This window comes from Desmodus rotundus, chromosome 8 (assembly GCF_022682495.2).
Source record: "Desmodus rotundus isolate HL8 chromosome 8, HLdesRot8A.1, whole genome shotgun sequence".
In the NCBI taxonomy this organism is placed as follows: Eukaryota; Metazoa; Chordata; class Mammalia; order Chiroptera; family Phyllostomidae; genus Desmodus; species Desmodus rotundus.
The window spans coordinates 121,535,255-121,552,067 of record NC_071394.1 but is presented as its reverse complement, the minus strand read 5'-3'; the positions used below and the strand labels follow the sequence as shown (position 1 = coordinate 121,552,067).

Below are 16,813 nucleotides of genomic sequence, written 5' to 3'. Positions count from 1 at the left end.
GCCTAGAACAGTGACTGCAACACAGAAAGTACCCAATAAATATTTGCTAACTGAATGCATTTTTGACATATTACAAACCTATGTAAATATCATTCCAGAGTTCAGTGTTTTAAGAAATAGCTAAGTATCCATTTTATAAAAGATTTCAAATACAGCTTACATCCTTAAATGTGCATTTGTACCACCTTAAGTTCAGAAAAGGAAAGCTGAACGTTTTTAATACTGCATGTGTCAAGTTCAAAGAGAAAAGCTTTACACCAACCATGTTATATTCTAATCACCTTCTGATTTTAAAAACTTATCACTTCCTTTCACATGCAACAAAGTGGAGGACAAACTGAAATTACCTCTTGTGGCCTTTAAAAAAAATACTTCTTGGGCCTGTGCCAGCATAACAAGGCTGAGGGTCCCAACAGTGTCTGGAGATATGTCCACAGTCGGCTCTCGATTTAAGGCAGATAAAACCGTCTCTTTAATATGTAAAAAGGCACCACTAGCAAACTAGATGGGGAAAAAAAGAATTTCTTTAAAATTTATAGGAACTCAGCAAGACTTAATTTTCTACTGTTACACACACAATCATTCCAATTGTTAACTCAGTTGAACAGTTATATTTTAATGTTTATATTGTGCAAAAACAGATCTAAACATTTGACCCACAGACAATAAGGGTATTTTTCTAAAACACTGTAGAGTAATGGGGAATTTAACAAAGATTAAAAGTCAGTTGCAACAAAAAAGTATATTGACGAGACAAACTGAGAAAGCTTTTTAGATGTACTTCCTCAAAACTAACATGAGAACAGGGATAAAATATTTAAAAATTTTTAGTGCTAAAATGATCTTGGTTTGGTTCCAGACAAATTCGTCTCTCAAATAATTAAATACACCATACCAGGGAAACCTCAAATACCACAGTACAGATACCTAGTTCTCCAAGAACGGCATCACCATCCATCGCTAGTGATTTCTATTTGACTTTCAGAGCCCCTCAGTGAAATGTTACCCATCAGATTTGTCTCCCCAATTACAGTTTTCTAAGATCAGCATTAAAATAACTTGGCTTTTGTGAAACAAATGACACTGGGAAAAAGAAAGCAGTCTGTCTGGGATTAAAAGGTGTTGTGGGTTATACACATAAGCTACGCAGAGTTAACACAAAGTTAACTGTTTAAAATGAACAGCGATGCCCTGGCTGGTGTGGCTCAGTTGGTTGGAGCACCATCCCTTAAAACAAAGTTGCGGGTTTACTCCCCCCTCAGGGCACATACCTAGGCTTTTGATTCAACCCCCAGTTGGGGTGCTTGCAGAGGCATCCAATCCATGTTTCACTCTCCCTCTCTTATTCCCTCCCTCTACCTCTCCCTTACTGTCTAAAAGCAAGGAAAAAAGATCCTCAGATGAGGACAGAAATAAAATTAGAAAGTGAACATAACGTTTTCTGCAGTTGTGAAGTATCATAAAACTAGAGTACATGCAGGGAGCGATCAGCTGACCCTGCTTAGTAAACTAACAAACACGGACTATAACAATGACCAGCAAGGGACCCAGCCTCTCAGTCACAGATGTGAAACTGGAGGCCTACAGAGGTTCAAGGAACTTACAAGGGGCACGTGGCTTCTTGGTGGCAAACAGCCTGGACAAGCATCTGTGGCTTGTAATACCACCAAGTTCTCTTTCTATCACAGCAGATAACCTGCTGTGAAACACAGAGATGACTCACAGAACGAGTGTGTCCTCAATAATTCAGAATGCCCTCTAAGACCTCACATGCCAATTAACAATTACAGTTAATAATAGAAAACTAAGTAAAAGTTTACTTCATCACATTTTAAAATATGCGCTATTTGTGGTCTCGGAAAGAAAAGGCATATACGCATCATATTTGTCATCTGACTGTACAGCAAGCAACAACATGTAGTACGTTGTTTGCTTAGCCTCAGAGTATGCTTTCCTCTCACTTTCCTAAAACGGCACTCCTCACCCCTCCCCTAAACCTCAACAATGGGAAAAATCAGACTCCACCTCTGAGACAATCAGATTCCAGAGCCACTGGAGACAGTGGAAGGTCCATTTGGAATTCCATTAAATTTGGAATCAGGGCACCTGAAACCCCAATGGACCACTTTATTAACACTTCTGCCTTTAGTCTCCTTGTCTGTAAAATGAGAATGACATTCTATGACATGCATCCCAAGGCTTAGCTGAGAGTCAAATAACGTATATGAACAAACTCTGTAAATTATAAGGCAACATAAAATACAAAAACATGACTATAGATGTTATCACTGAACAATAATCACTGTTCTTTAAATTGAAACAAAAAATGAAAGCTGAATAAGTAATAAACTGCCACAAAAATCATATGCCCTGTTAGTAAATGACAGTGTAACATTACATATCGGACCGTATTAAATATGGCCTCTCCACAAGTGTCAGAGTTAAACTTTTGGTGCTAAAAGGTCTTAATTTTTTACAACTCTGGTGAAATTTTACATGTATCTCACTATAAGAAAAAACACATATGAAAATAATGTACAGATTTTTTAAATGAAGTCATTCATTTAAAAGGAATTTACCAAAGATTTCATCTCATATACTTCATAATTTCTCCTACCATTTACTGAGCCTTTACTATGTGCCAGGCACTGTGCTAGGTGCTGGTTACACAACGGTGAAGCAAAACAGAGCTGGTTTACAGGTCATTGGTTTATCTAAGGCCTCAAAAATACAAATCGACTCATTAAAAAGTATATTACTTTTCAAGAAAATGCCTGTGTGTAGAGAAACATCTATAAACCTAAATGCAAATTACTTTCAATTCAATCCAACATAGTGTTGATCAGTATGTAGTGGCCACTGTTCTGCATACCTGGTAATGCTTAGCAGCGCTTTTCAATCCTTCATCATTATCCAGGTTCTGTTCTGCTGCAATCTGGCTAGCTAAGGCTGCACAATTGAACAACACACAGCTCTTTTCATATCCTAAGCTTGCAAGAGCTGTAAAAAATTGAGAAGAAAAAATTTATCAGATTATTTTTTCTAAAAAATTTAATGTTTCAAAGAGAAATACTATAACCTCTATCCCATTGCCTCTCACAAAAACAAGTTTCCACACCCGTTTTCTCACCCGTAATATGCTCCCGTATTTCTAGCTGCACTACCAGGCATTTATTGCCATAGCAATAGTCCCATCATCTAAAATTCAACAGATTAATATATTATTCTTTCCTGCCCTTTATATCCACACTGGTATTAGGTTCAAAATGAAAAGTCATTCTCACAACATTTCTCACTTAAATTCAAGTAAGTTATTTCTATTTTTCCATCACTTCTCTCAAAATTATATCCTCCCACCACATTTAAGCCAATTCCTCGCTACTACAATCCTAAACCAATGCCATAACCTCCAAGATGGCCTTCCATGCCTCACTCCCTTATGCCAATATATCTCTCAGAAGCTAGCAAATTATTTGTTTATTTGCTTAAAATACAACTCTGGTCAAGAATCTACACACCTCACATCGACTTAGAGAGCTACTATTTAAAAAAAAAAAAGAAAATAACAATTGTTGGCAAACGTGTGGAGAAATAGGAATCGTTGTACAATGCTGGTGGGTTAGCTGCTGCAGAAAACAGTACGGCAGTTCCTCAAAAAATAAAGTTACCATGTGATATGATAATTCCACTTCTAGGTATCTACCCAAAAGAGCTGAAAGCACGGTCTCAAAGCAGTATTTGTACACCCTTGTTAATTGCAGAATCATTCACAATAGTCAAAAGACCGAAGGAACCCAAGTGATACATACACGCAATGGAATATTATTCAGCACTGAAAAGGAAGGAAACCTGTCGCACGCTACCACATGAATGGACAGACCTTGAAGACAGTATGCTAAGTGAAATAAAACAAATACTATATGGTTCCACTTACATGAAGTTAAAGTAGTCAAATTCATAAAAAACAGAAACAGAATGGCGATTACCAGAAACAGGGATAAAAGGTGAAAAGAAGAATTGTTGTTAAAGAGTACAGAGGTTTAGTTTTGTCAGATCAAAAGTTCTAAAAATGTTTTACCATAATGTAATATACTTAACACTACTGAACTTAAAATTGGTTAAGATAGTAAATTTCATGTGTTTTTTTACCATAATAAAAAAAGAAAAATTCAATCACAGTGATATTTTAAGGAATGTGCCAGGCATTGAGCACCAAGCAAAATAATGAGAAGTCTCCTTACAAAAAAAATAAGATACTGAACAAACCATCGAGAAGAATCAGAACACTACAGCTGTCTGTGCCACAGAGCAGTGCCGACTTCCATCTAACCTCCAGCCCAGTGCTAGCCTCCTCACCTGAAAGCGAAGCAGTCTACACATCAGTTATTCTACGCTACTTTCCTGAACATGGGAAAAACCCAAAATAGCCAGGATGCGAGGAAAGCCTGCAAGAAAATAAAGATCAAGGTAAACTGGAAAATTGTGCCCAGTGTAAACAAAGATGATTCAATAATAAAAAAACACTTCAAAGATCCTAATTAGCATCCTTAAAGAGAGTCAAAGATGGTACAGCCACAAAACAAGAACAGGATGTTACTTAAAAAGGAAAATCCATAAATAAGAAAAAGCTAGTAGAAACTAAAAACCTGACTGCTAAAAGTTTTTCAAAAGAAATGTTGGAAAATAATGTCTAGGTAGCCCACGGAGTCAAAGAAATGAAAAATATAAGTTATGAGCTCCAACATCCAGCTAAGCATTCCAAAGAAAAGAGGAAGAGGAAATTATCAAAGAAAAGAAAGGAAATTTTCCAGGGCCAAAGGAAGTTATGAGTCTTCAAACTGAAAGGGGCAACAGTAAATGCCATATATAAGGAACAAAATCAGAGTTATTAGATCTTTTGAGAATTCTAAACACAAAGGATAAAGAAAAAATTGTAAAACTCTTCCCAAGAAAATAGAAACAGGTCATGTACAAAAGATCAAGAATCAGACTTTTCATCGGTAACACTAGATAGTAAAAGGCAAGGAAACAATGACTTCAAATTCTGAAGAGACATAATTCTAATTCAACAAATACGTGTTATGGCCAGTGTGGCTGGGAGAGAGCGAGCAGGGGACAAAACAGCAGTCGCAGTCGATCCCGTCAAGGAGGCAGAAGAGAGACAACTTGTGCTGTCAAGCTTTTAGCTTTTACTGAGTGAGATGTGAAGCCACGAGCCATGAAGAGAGATTCACTCAGCCCACATGTGGACCACAGACTGGGGAGAAACCGCGGCAGTCAGGTGCGGAGAGGGGATGGCGGCTCCAACTTGAAAGGCAGGAGTAGCTGTGTGGAAAGGGATCTTCTGACCTGGTCTCAGAAAGTTACCTGAGAATATACTTTCTCAGGTACAAGATGTAAGTCTATTATTATATTTCCATAAACATTATCAACCCAGGCTATAGTCTGTGTTTTTATTTTGACATTTCTCATGTACAAAATACTTTGTGGAAACGTTTTTTCATACAATTAAATCTTACCTTTTTTCCTTTATGATCTCTTCTATCAGATCTAAACTTAAATGAGGATTTTTAGAAAAATAAATATTCGCCCTGGCCTGGTAGCTCAGTTGTTTAGAGCATCGTCCCGATACACCAAAGTTGCAGGTTCGATCCCCAGTCAGGGCACACACAGTAGCAACCAATGAATGCATAAAGAAGTGGAACAACAAACAGTGTCTCTCTCCTCCTCCCTCTCTCTCCCTCCCTTCCTCTCTCTCTCTCTCTAATCAAAATTATTTTTCAATAAAATAAATATTCAATTCTCCTTTCAAAGAACTTTTTTCTTAATATTCAACTCCTCCCTATTGTTATCTGAGCTCTTCTTTTTCACAGTAAGTTTTTAAAAATGAAAATAGCTTGATTATATCGTTTTTCTAAAATTCAAGTAATTGTTTAAAAAACTACAAAAGAAAATTAAAATCACCCAACATGCTACACCTCCCAGAGTTGTTCACTCTTAATAATAATGCAGCAGCTCTGGCCTATAATAGGCCTTTTCTTCAATGTTCCATGGAGATAGCTTTAAATATCAAATATATATTTACATTATCATTCTTAGTATTCTAAAATTATACAATATTCTAATGAACGAGCAGCTCATGCCTTATTTAAGCAAGACATTACTAACGGACATTTAATTTCCAGTATTTGCTCCTAGAAATGTGTTGATAAACTACCGTCTGCTTTATTTAAGGTTTTTTTTTGGGGGGGGGAGTTGCCACCCACCTCTTTCAGGGGCTTCATTGTTTAACCCATCTCACTTAAATGTCATTAAGTTCTCCTGCCACCTGCTCCCTATTCTCGGCCTACAAATTTGCATGTCACAACAGCACTAAAAATCCTTTTGACCTTGACTTTCTCTCATCATAATGTGCCCTTTACCCCCAAATCTTTACTTAAACTTTTCCAAAATAAACAACCCACATTTGCTGCTTCCATTTCATCACTTCTGGTCCTCAACCTGATGCCATCTGGCCTCTTCGGCACGCCCCTAGTGAAACTGCTTTCACTGCCAAATCCGGGGACTTCTGCTACCTTACATGCCGTGACCTCTGCCCCAATGACTCTGTCAATAATGTTCCAACCTGGATGAAGGTCAGAGTCACCTGGGATATTTTCAAAGATACTAATACCAGTGTATCAGCCTGAAGTTTCTTCGTATCACATCCGGCATTCTGTCAATTTACCTTCAGGATATAGCTGTACCTCTAACATTTCCCCAGGTAATCCTGATGTGCAGCCAGGTTCAGGAACCACTGGACTACGTGGTCTCTGAAACTCTTCTGGCATTCAATTTCACGTCTCTATTCTCCCCTGGTTCCTGGGAGATCTGAAGGCTTTTTCTCAACCTCATTCCCAGGAATCTCTTCCACTATTTCCCCTGAGTGTTGTATTCTTTAGCTCTGGCTTTCACACTTTCCCAATCTATACTCTACCAGAAGACATAAATTTATTATCATTTAATGATAATTGTTCCCAAATCTATGTCTCTACCTCTTTTGAGCTTTAAATCCATTATTTCCAAATGCCAAAGAAAAATTTCTACCCAGATGTAACACACAAAACTCAAACTCAACCTATGTATTGAAAGGAATAAATATCCAACAGGTCAAACCAAGATATAAATCTTGGAGTCCACCCTCAACTCTTCTCTTCCCTCTGACTGACAGCAGACCCGATAGTTCCACCTCTGAAATGTCTCAATCCCACCCCTTCTCCTCTGACCTACATATGCTCCTTGTCCAATTTCATCCATAACTCTGGCAAGTCTCCTAACTGGTCTGCTTCTCCCTAGTCTCTGGATTCATAGCTGGCTTCACTAAATCCCTTCCACAGGACCTTGGAAAGTCACTTAATCTTTCTACATCAGTTTGCTCAGCTGTTAAAAACAGTGCCTTTCTTCATCAGGCTACTGGGGAATTCAGTAAGACAGTACAGGTAAAGCCCCTTCCACAGCACCTGGATGGAATATGCACTCAATAAATGTTAGCTATTAGCATGTATGAGGGAAGAGGACAAAACTCATGAATATACTATTTACAACTCTTCACAATCTATTTTCCACTGTCTTCTCCCTCCATAATCACCAATTCAAACTATGGTTTCAAGCCTTAATGATAATTAATATTATATTAATATGTACTATATATAATTTATACTGAATATTGTTATATAAAAGTATATAATATATATTCTGTAATACATATGGAGCATATAAAAAATATGGTTATTTATAATATTATCATTCATTGCAGCTAATATTTACCGAGCACTGTTCTAGGGATTGTACATGAATTCACCCACTCAATACACACAAGAACCAAAAAGATAAACAGTACTTCACAGTGCTATTCCCCACTTCACAGATGAGAAAATGAGGCACAGAGAGAGGTTATGTGCCGAGCTAGTAGATAAAAAAAGCCTCACTCTTTTGACCTTTGGTTACAATGTTCTACCTGCAATGTTATTTTCTACCAGGAAAAACCAAAGTCTCCCTTCCAGGGCTCACTCAGACACTGCTTACTTTCCATCACCCATGCCCCCCTCAGTCTGTCCACACACCGATCCACGTCCTTCCCAACCAGCCTACAGAAAACCGCCTTACTCACTTTTACAACTAGGACAGTGCCTGGCAAGGCATAGGCTCTCTACAAATACTTGGAAATGGCATGAAAGTTGAAGTTAAAAAGAAAATAACATGTAAAAAATTTTATTATTTAAAATGAGTCATTAGGAGAGCAATTTTTAAAAACCTAACTAACAAAGTGCTTAGACCAAGTTTCCTATCATTTTTATTAAAAAATTACATACCCAACTTTACAGATCCTCCAAAAAGGGAGCCTTTATCAAAAGCATCCTTCCAGGTAAATGTCAAGCAGATCTTGATAGAGAAAAAACAACAAATTATGTTACCTTCTAGGATCTCATTAAATATTAATTTAGTCTCTTTCAAAGAAAAATTCACAATAATGAAAAAAAACAAACGCTTCCATCTATCTAAAACATTCTCTTCTCTAACCAACCAATCCAATTCCTTTTCCTGGCCATCCATTTTCTTTCTTTCTTTCTTTCTTTCTTTCTTTTTTAAGTAAAATACTGGCACTAAGTTTTTCCAAATGGTCACTCTGCTTCAGTAATTGTACATATTTTGTCTTCTTCAGAAAACATGATCTTATTCATCCTTATAAACACACAATGAACTGAACAGAACAGGAACTTAATTGTCAAATAAACCAAAAGAAGCACCACAACAAAGTATGTACCACAGGTCTCCCCAGAAGATAAAATAAAAACTATTCTATTAAGACAAAAGCAAAAGAGTGCTTATCTTGGTGGATAGGATAAGATCCTTTATTTCTTGATTTGGGTAGTGGTTATACATGTATATTCATTTTATGAAGATTCAAGCTATACACATATGTTCAGTTTTCTGTATGCTATCCATGAATAAAAGGTTTAATTAAAAAAAACTGAATCTTGCACTTCCAAAATACTCCACATATGAAGACTTAAAAGAACTTAACCTCTTTTAAATTATGTGTTGCAATCTAATTTAACTCTAGAGAAATTTTCAATATACACAAAACATAAGGAACCCGTATATACCTATCACCAGTTTTTAGCCTTTTGCCCACCTCCCACCCCAAACACACACGTACGTTTTTCGCTGGAGTATTTTAAAGTAAATCTCAACATACTATTTCACGTACAAAAGCTTTAGTACAAGAATGTTTAAAGTGTTTTTCATTAACTATGTTAAAATGTAGAAAGGTCACAGAAATTAAAAACTTTCAAAAACTCCACTAAATAAAATTGTAAGAAATCATCAGCCTTTTAGAAAAAGTAAAGTTGACATTTAAAAGTATAACATCCAATCATAACAGCATTTTCAATACATGTAATATAACTTGTGAAAATAATTTTAATGTACATAAACTGAAATATACTTCATGAATTATAGTTTCCTTCTTAATTCTATAAAAGCCAAATGGTAGAACAGTATAGATTAATCAGTCAATAGGCCCGATCAATATATAAAATGCTGTTAAAAAAATGCGTGTTTGTATGTATACATGCATTCCAATGCTCCACATGAGCCCAAAAGTTACTGAGGAATGACATGAACAGAATTCCAGGAGACATTCTCCAAAAAGTCACAGATTCATATCAGATGGGCCTAAAAGCTTCTAATTTCTATTAAAAAATCTCATAAAAGCCTGAAGACAGGAAGAGGCATCATTCATTTTAATAAAATGATATCAAGGGTGGGAGGAAATGGATGATTTGTCATTGTCATATAAATTTATAAATTAATGACTTACTTGATTTTCAGAAAATGGGAACTTAGGTTCAATGGAACAGATCTGATCATAGTACCTAAAAAACACAGCAAAAGCAAAAGTTAACAGAGCTAAATACTATACACATTTATGCAAATACAACTGGTTAAAGAAAATACTAAAACCACTCGTGCTTTCTTTGAGTGGCCCACAAATCATTCGGCCACTTTGAAGTTAATGACCGTACATGTTTCATGCGTACACCAAAAACAAAATGCATGCAATAAAAAAACTTAACAAAAACTCATCCTCTCCCTGAAGAAAAATATTTATCAACTATTATTACCTAAAAGCAAATACCTACCCAAGAAAACCAAAATATTTCTGAAAATACTATTTCTTATTAGGGTAACTGTTTATATCCATTGAGTAAATCAGTATTTCTGGTAAGCTGCTCATTAAAAACAGGCATGCCAACTTTCAAATACGTTTTGGGTTATGTCCACTTCTGTCAATCACCACTGCCACACAGTTCATCAAAGCTACTACCCCCCCTTTAAGGTAGACTAATCCAAAAGTTTCCTGGTCAGTCTCCTTTCTCATTCCTTCCATCTGTTTGTCACAGAGCAGCCAGAATGACCTTCAAACATGAAGCAGTCTTCCCCCTCACCAGGATGACCTTGGAGCTAGCAAGGGGACGAGGAGGTACCCAAGGCCAGCCTTTCCAACTGGCCTCCAGTATTTCCTCCTGCCCTTACCATCTCCCAGCACCCCCACTCCCTCACCAGGGCTATCTTCCCAATGGTTATGTCTGAGGCCAAGTTCTTGGGGGATCAAGTTTTTGGCTGGCATGGCCGTGAGTTTGGTTACAAACAGAAAGAACTGAGCAGTTAAGTAAATACATTGAAGACAATGGGAGCCAGGTTTCTAACTATCAGAGAAAGGAATTACTAATCAGGGAAGAATAAATTCTGTGGCTTTGGACCTTCAGAATTAGAGGTATCAATGTGAGCTCATGTTTTAATATAGTAGAAAGTTACAAAAACAGGTATGGGGGGCGGTATCCTAAATGTGTATGTTGAGAGGCTCCAGAAGCAGTAACAGCTAGGTAGCAAAAGGCAAACCTCATGTCCAGATAAGTAATCCTCTGTAGCAAACGGAGCCAGTGCTCCTTAGAGATACGAGTAACCGCACGGCTCAGGCTGAGAAAATCAAAGATTCAAGCCTAAAACATCTTGGTACACCAGAAAGTTAAGGAAGTATTCAAAAGCTGATGAGAACATGTCAAAAGGACACAGGAACTAGCTTTAAGGGGCTCCCACTAACCAAGTCTAGAAAAATTTAAATAAGATAAATCATAACCCACTTGGGAAAATAAGAACATCATCCTGAAGTAAATAAAATAAACAGGTGAATAAGGAAAGTTCTACCCTACTTACAATGCCAACTAATAATCTAGAAGGAATAATGGAATTAGAAAAATCAGCATTTGGCACCTTTTAGAATATCTGATTCAGGTATAAGAGTCATCAATGGATGCCAAAACATAAAAGTGTGATGGAAACGGGATTACACATGCATGATCTCAAGGAATCTTCCGACGAAATAATTACTAATTAGTACAACATATTAATTAACTGTAAAGGTAAGAAACCTGGGAGACACCATCTTAACCAAGTGATAAAAGTTAACATTACCAGCAACAGAGCAAATCAAATAATGTTCTTGATAGGCACTAAAGAGAACACAGCATCACTTTAGTGCACAGGTGGCAAACACGGGCCCATGGGCGGAATCCCGGCCTCCACCTTGTTTTATCCCGCCGGCCACCACCACGCTCTCCCTTAACTGTTAAGGAGTAGTTACATCTATACAGTCCTAAAATCACATTCGGCCCTTTGAAGGCAACTGCGAGGCTGATGTGGCCCCTGGTGAAAATGAGTTTGACAGCCCTGCTTTAGTGGTACTACTGCCCAAAAATGCAGAAGTCACGAGAAAATATGAAACAAATCCTTATTGAGGAACATTCTACAAAGTAACTACCCTGTACTCTTCAAATATGTCAAGGTCGTGAACGATAAGGAACAAATGAGAAACTATTCCAGACTGAAGGAGACTAAAAAGATAACAATTAAAGGCAACACAGGATCCTGGATTTGATCCCGAGCCTATAAACATTACTGGGAGAATCAACAAAATTTTAATGAACTCTATGGATTAAATGGATTCAATCAATGTTAATGTCCTGATTTTCAGAGTTGTACTGCAGTTATGTAGGAGAGTGTTCTTGTACTTAGGAAACAAACACTGAAGTATTAAGTACTCTAACCCTACAATGGATTCCCATGATTCTTAAAACCGCATCCAAAAATTTTGACAAGGTCTACCATTACCTGGCCATCATTCAACTCTCCAAGTCTCATCTCAAAATATTCATTACATTCTCATATAAAGTATGCTCTCTCCTGGCACTAGGCCTACACACATTTTTTTTCTCTGTACTTGGAAACTTTACTCATCACAATTTCCTAGCTTTCTTGTCTAGGCTAACAAGTCATCAAAGCAGCTTTTCTTCATTCATTCATTCATTCATTCATTCAACAAATATATACTAATAGCTTACTATATACAAAACACACTTTTAGGACGTAGGAGTTCAGCAGGAAACAAACATTTTAAAATGTGTGTGCCATTGTGGCCCTGGCCAGGTAGCTCAATTGGTTAGAGCATCACCCCAATTCACCACCTGCATACAGCCAAAAGCAGACTCAGAAAAACATACAATCCTAAAATCCTAAAATCCTAAAATAAAATTATACTTAGTTTTTAAAAAGAAAGAGGTAGCACCCTGACCGACAAGGCTCAGTTGGTCAGGCATCGTCCCACAAAGCAAAAGGACACCGGTTCAATTCCCAGTCAGGGCACAAGCCTGGGTTGCAGGTGTTCCTCCAGACCAGGGCGTGTACAAGAGGCAACCTACCCATGTTTCTCTCTCACATTCATGTTTCTTTCCCTCTCTTTCTCCCTCCCCTCCCCTAAGAAAAACAGAAAGAGGTGGCTGCAAACCTTTAGCAAATCTGATCAAAGGGGAAAGTCATACATCACACACACACACACAATATTAGGAATTAGAAAAAATTGTAAATACAGATTACAAAAAGAATAAAATATTTCACTAGGACTTCTGTGAGACAAAAGATACCATAAACACAACTAAGAGACAAGAAACAGATTTAAAGATGATATTTGCAATATACATTAAAAAAAAAAGGGATAAAATTCCAGAAAAGGTAAATAACTCCTAAAAATCAGTAAGGAAAAAACTAGCAACCTAGAAAATGGGCCAAAAAAAAGGACAGGCAATTCACAGAAAAAAGAAACTAAGTGACAAGCACATGTAAAACGCTGGACCTCGGAGAAATCGAGGCACTGCAGCCTAAAACAAGGTGCTGTCTCTCATCCATCAGTTTAACAGAAAGCAGTAATTGGAATTACTAATCAACAGGTATTAGGAAAAACACTTTATTATTATTTATTGCTTTGAGAGAAGTATTGATTTTGTCGTTCCACTTATTTACATATTCATTGGTTGTCTCGTGTGTTTGCCCTGACCGGAGACCCAACCCACAACCTTGTCATATAGAGAAGACGCTCTAACCAACTGAGCTACCCCGCTGAGGCGCTGGCTTCTCTTTGTTAGGAATTATCTTAACCTCCCCTTTTTCAAATTTTTTTTAAAAGTTCATTAAGTTAAAAATATGTAAATTAATGTTCAGTTTACACAGTTATTAAAGATATTCTGCTTGCCCTGACCAGTGTGGCTCAGTTGGTTGGGAGTCATCCCACAAGGCAAAGGGTAGTCAGTTTGATTCTGGGTCAGGGCACAGCCTGGGTTGTGAGTTTGTCCCCAGTTAAAGGGCACATGAGAGGCAACTAACTGATTGATGTTTCTCTCCCTCTCTTCCTCCCTCCCTTCCCCTCTCTCTAAAAATAAATAAATAAAATCTTTTAAAAAGAGATATTTTGCTTGATTCGAACAAACATCTCACAAACGTTTGATTTTTATAGCATATATACCCATTATAAAATTTAATAGACTGCAGTATATCTGTTAGCTTACCCTGACCTCAAAAGAAGAGTAGGAAGTGGAAAAAAAATGTAGTTGCTAATGATCTAGAAGATGATAATACAGAGATGACTAAAGAAAGATGTTTAGTTTCAAAGAGGCTATTTGTGCAACAGCCCTATTAGGAACAGTTCTCACACTTATGCCTGGGAAAAGAACACAGGGATGAAGAAATGAATGAAACGTTAAAGTTCACAGCAGAACCCTATCAGTACCACCATCCACTATTCTCTCTCGTTTGTTAGTCTTAAACCCATGCATCAAATGCCAAGGAAAAGCGCAAGCTCCTTAAGGGCTGGGACCAAAACACACACCCTAGTCAACAAGATTGTTATCATATATCAAAGTGTTCATTATACCCATGCTTTTTCAAATACCACTAACGGGAAATCCTCACTGACTACTATTCACGTCTACATAAAAACTGCTCTGGAGATTTCTTTAAAGTGCGTTAATTCTAAAGAATGCCAAAGTATTCCTAGGTTAACTTTTTTAGAAATGCTCATACAAACGAATGATTTTTACAACCCAACCATCTTATCTTTAAAACTGATACCAAGAGACCTTAATCTCTCTAAGCAACCTATTCAATATCCTCCCTTTGGGGAACCAGATCTTTCACAATCCATCCACGTTGCCTTGATCCATGGGGGATGGAGAAAAACCAGCTGAGTGACTCAGACAAGGGCAATTACATGAGCACATTTCCCACCATCATAAATGGGCACCAGCCAATCCAATCAGAGGCCTGCCATGAGCTGTGTGGAAAAAGCAGCCTCTCAAGTAAGATCCTGAGGGTTATGACCACTGTAATTACAGAAGACCTGCCGGGGGCCATCTCTCCCAATACAAAACTCAACTAAGAGGGAATAAACATGGAGGCAAGAGGATATCCAGTGATGCCGAAATCTAAAGAAGCAGTATTACTAAACTTTTCGGTTACCGGAACAAATAAGCTAGCTTAACGTGGGATTCTCCTACTTACATCCTAATACAGCTGGGTTTCTCTGTTAAACAAGGAGAATATGTTACATGCAGGAAATGAAATCATCGACAAGGTAGGCAAAATAAATTTTTTACATTATAAAGTGCTATAAAAATGTTCTGTTATTCTAACCGGAAAGCACCAGCATGAGCTCAATAAGCATTTGTAAAATAACAAATGTACTCGATTATGTGCATACCTGTCTGTGAACAAAATTATTTTAGGCCATTTATTTTTAACCTTTTATTATGTCCCTCAAGTTTAATTTCAGATCATTGAAGCTCCTAACCCTTAGAATTCTCCCTCTGCCATTAAATTATGATGAACTTGGGAACATGGCTCATTTCAAGTGGACATATAATAAGTAACACCGTTTGTTCCAGTGTCCCAATTCTCCCACTTCCCTTAAAGAACTACTATGTTAAAATCTAAATCTGGCCAAGAAATACAAAACACAGGGGAGGGAAGTCTCAGTTAAAGACCCCCCCACCGCAAAAAAAAAAAAAAATGTGGCAAAAAGAGATCAATAACGTGCAGACGGTCCCTCCCAGGTGTCCGACGCACGGAGCCGGGCGGACCACCGGCCGCAGCGGGCCGGCAGGACCTGCGGGCAGTCAGCGGCAGCCAGCGAGGCCGCTTCTGCTCACCAGGAAGGAATGCAAACCACACCTACGCACCCGGCCCGGCCAGGGCGGGGCGGCCAGGACTGGGGCCCTGGCCGTGAGGGAGGGAAACAAGAAAGGTTGGGGAAGGAAAGGGTCGGCAGGCTGCCGACTCCGGCCCCGCGCCCGGCCCCGGCCCCGGCCCCGGCCCACCTCATCAGCGTCTCCAGCGCGCCCTCGTGCTTGTCCAGCGGGCGGCCGAGGGCGGCGCGGCGCAGCTTGCTGAGTTCCTCCGCCGCCCGGCAGTACTGGGCCTGCTCCTCCCCGCCGCTCGGGTAGGTCTGCTGGATGAACTTCACCAGCGGCTTGGCCAGGTCCACCTCCGAGGTCTTTTTCAGCTGTACCGAGATGAACGAAGACATGGCGAGCACCTCGGCCCAATAAACTGCAGGACAGCGACGAGGCCGGGGACCACGGGGTACCGGGGTAGCTTACTGGCGGACCCACCAGCTGGCGGACGTGCGCTCGGCCTGAGCGTCGGTCCGGCCACTTCCGGGAGCTCTGGCGCAGGCGCCCTCGCGCCGCCGGCGGTCACGTGAGGGAGTCTGGGCGGTGGCTCAGCTCACCTGGCGGGGTTTGGGCCTGGGGTGCACGAGGAGATTCGTGCTTTATCCTCAGGTGGAATTCTTCGCTTCCTTACCGCCGCGGCGGGTGGACAGACGCTTTCACGTAGAAGTAACCATTTCCCCCCGTCGCAGAACTCGGTGAGGTCCTACGTCTGCCACCCTCGAGAGTTTGGGGCCGCCACCTGTGCCAGTCCTTACAGCCTCAGTGTTATTGTGACCTATGGTAGTTTTCATTTCACGCGCTGTGCACAAGCACTGAATGCACAGCAACCCTAGAAAGCAAAGCCCCTGCCATTTATACTGCAGGTAAGCACACATACTGAAGTGGACAGAAAAAGTTTCATGGCACAGAAAACGCGGTTCTTGGGTTGTGGGATATTAGGGCCCCTTGGAAGAACCTAATTTAAACATAATTAGAGAAGGCTTTTCTGAGAAGGGAGACTTAAAATGACCAGTTTGAGAAGATGCGTGACATTAGAAAGGGAAAATGGCAAGCAGAGTAGGGGCAAGGGAGAGCCTCCCAGAGCCAGAGGCAGCAAGTGCAGAGGCCCAGGAAGCAGCGCTTCTCGTGTAAAAGGAGTTGAAGCCAACACTGCGGCAAAAACTTTAAAAGGCAAGTAAAGAATGGAATGAAATAAAGTTGAAAGAGTAAGG

General features: G+C 39.3%; 1 protein-coding gene across 2 annotated transcripts in view; it reads right to left on the bottom strand.

Annotated features, from left to right (window-relative positions):
• PDCD6IP (programmed cell death 6 interacting protein) overlaps positions 1-16,083 on the bottom strand; it is a 54,979-nt gene extending 38,896 nt beyond the window's left edge. For both annotated transcript variants that reach the window (XM_053929527.2, XM_053929528.2), the window contains exons 1-5: positions 15,747-16,083; positions 9,863-9,917; positions 8,352-8,421; positions 2,873-3,000; positions 348-501 (exon numbers count right to left, since the gene is read on the bottom strand). In XM_053929527.2, coding sequence (XP_053785502.1) covers positions 348-501; positions 2,873-3,000; positions 8,352-8,421; positions 9,863-9,917; positions 15,747-15,955 — 616 coding nt within the window. In that variant the 5' untranslated portion in view covers positions 15,956-16,083. The remainder of the gene's footprint in view (positions 1-347; positions 502-2,872; positions 3,001-8,351; positions 8,422-9,862; positions 9,918-15,746) is intronic.
• Between the last annotated feature and the right edge of the window lie 730 nt (positions 16,084-16,813).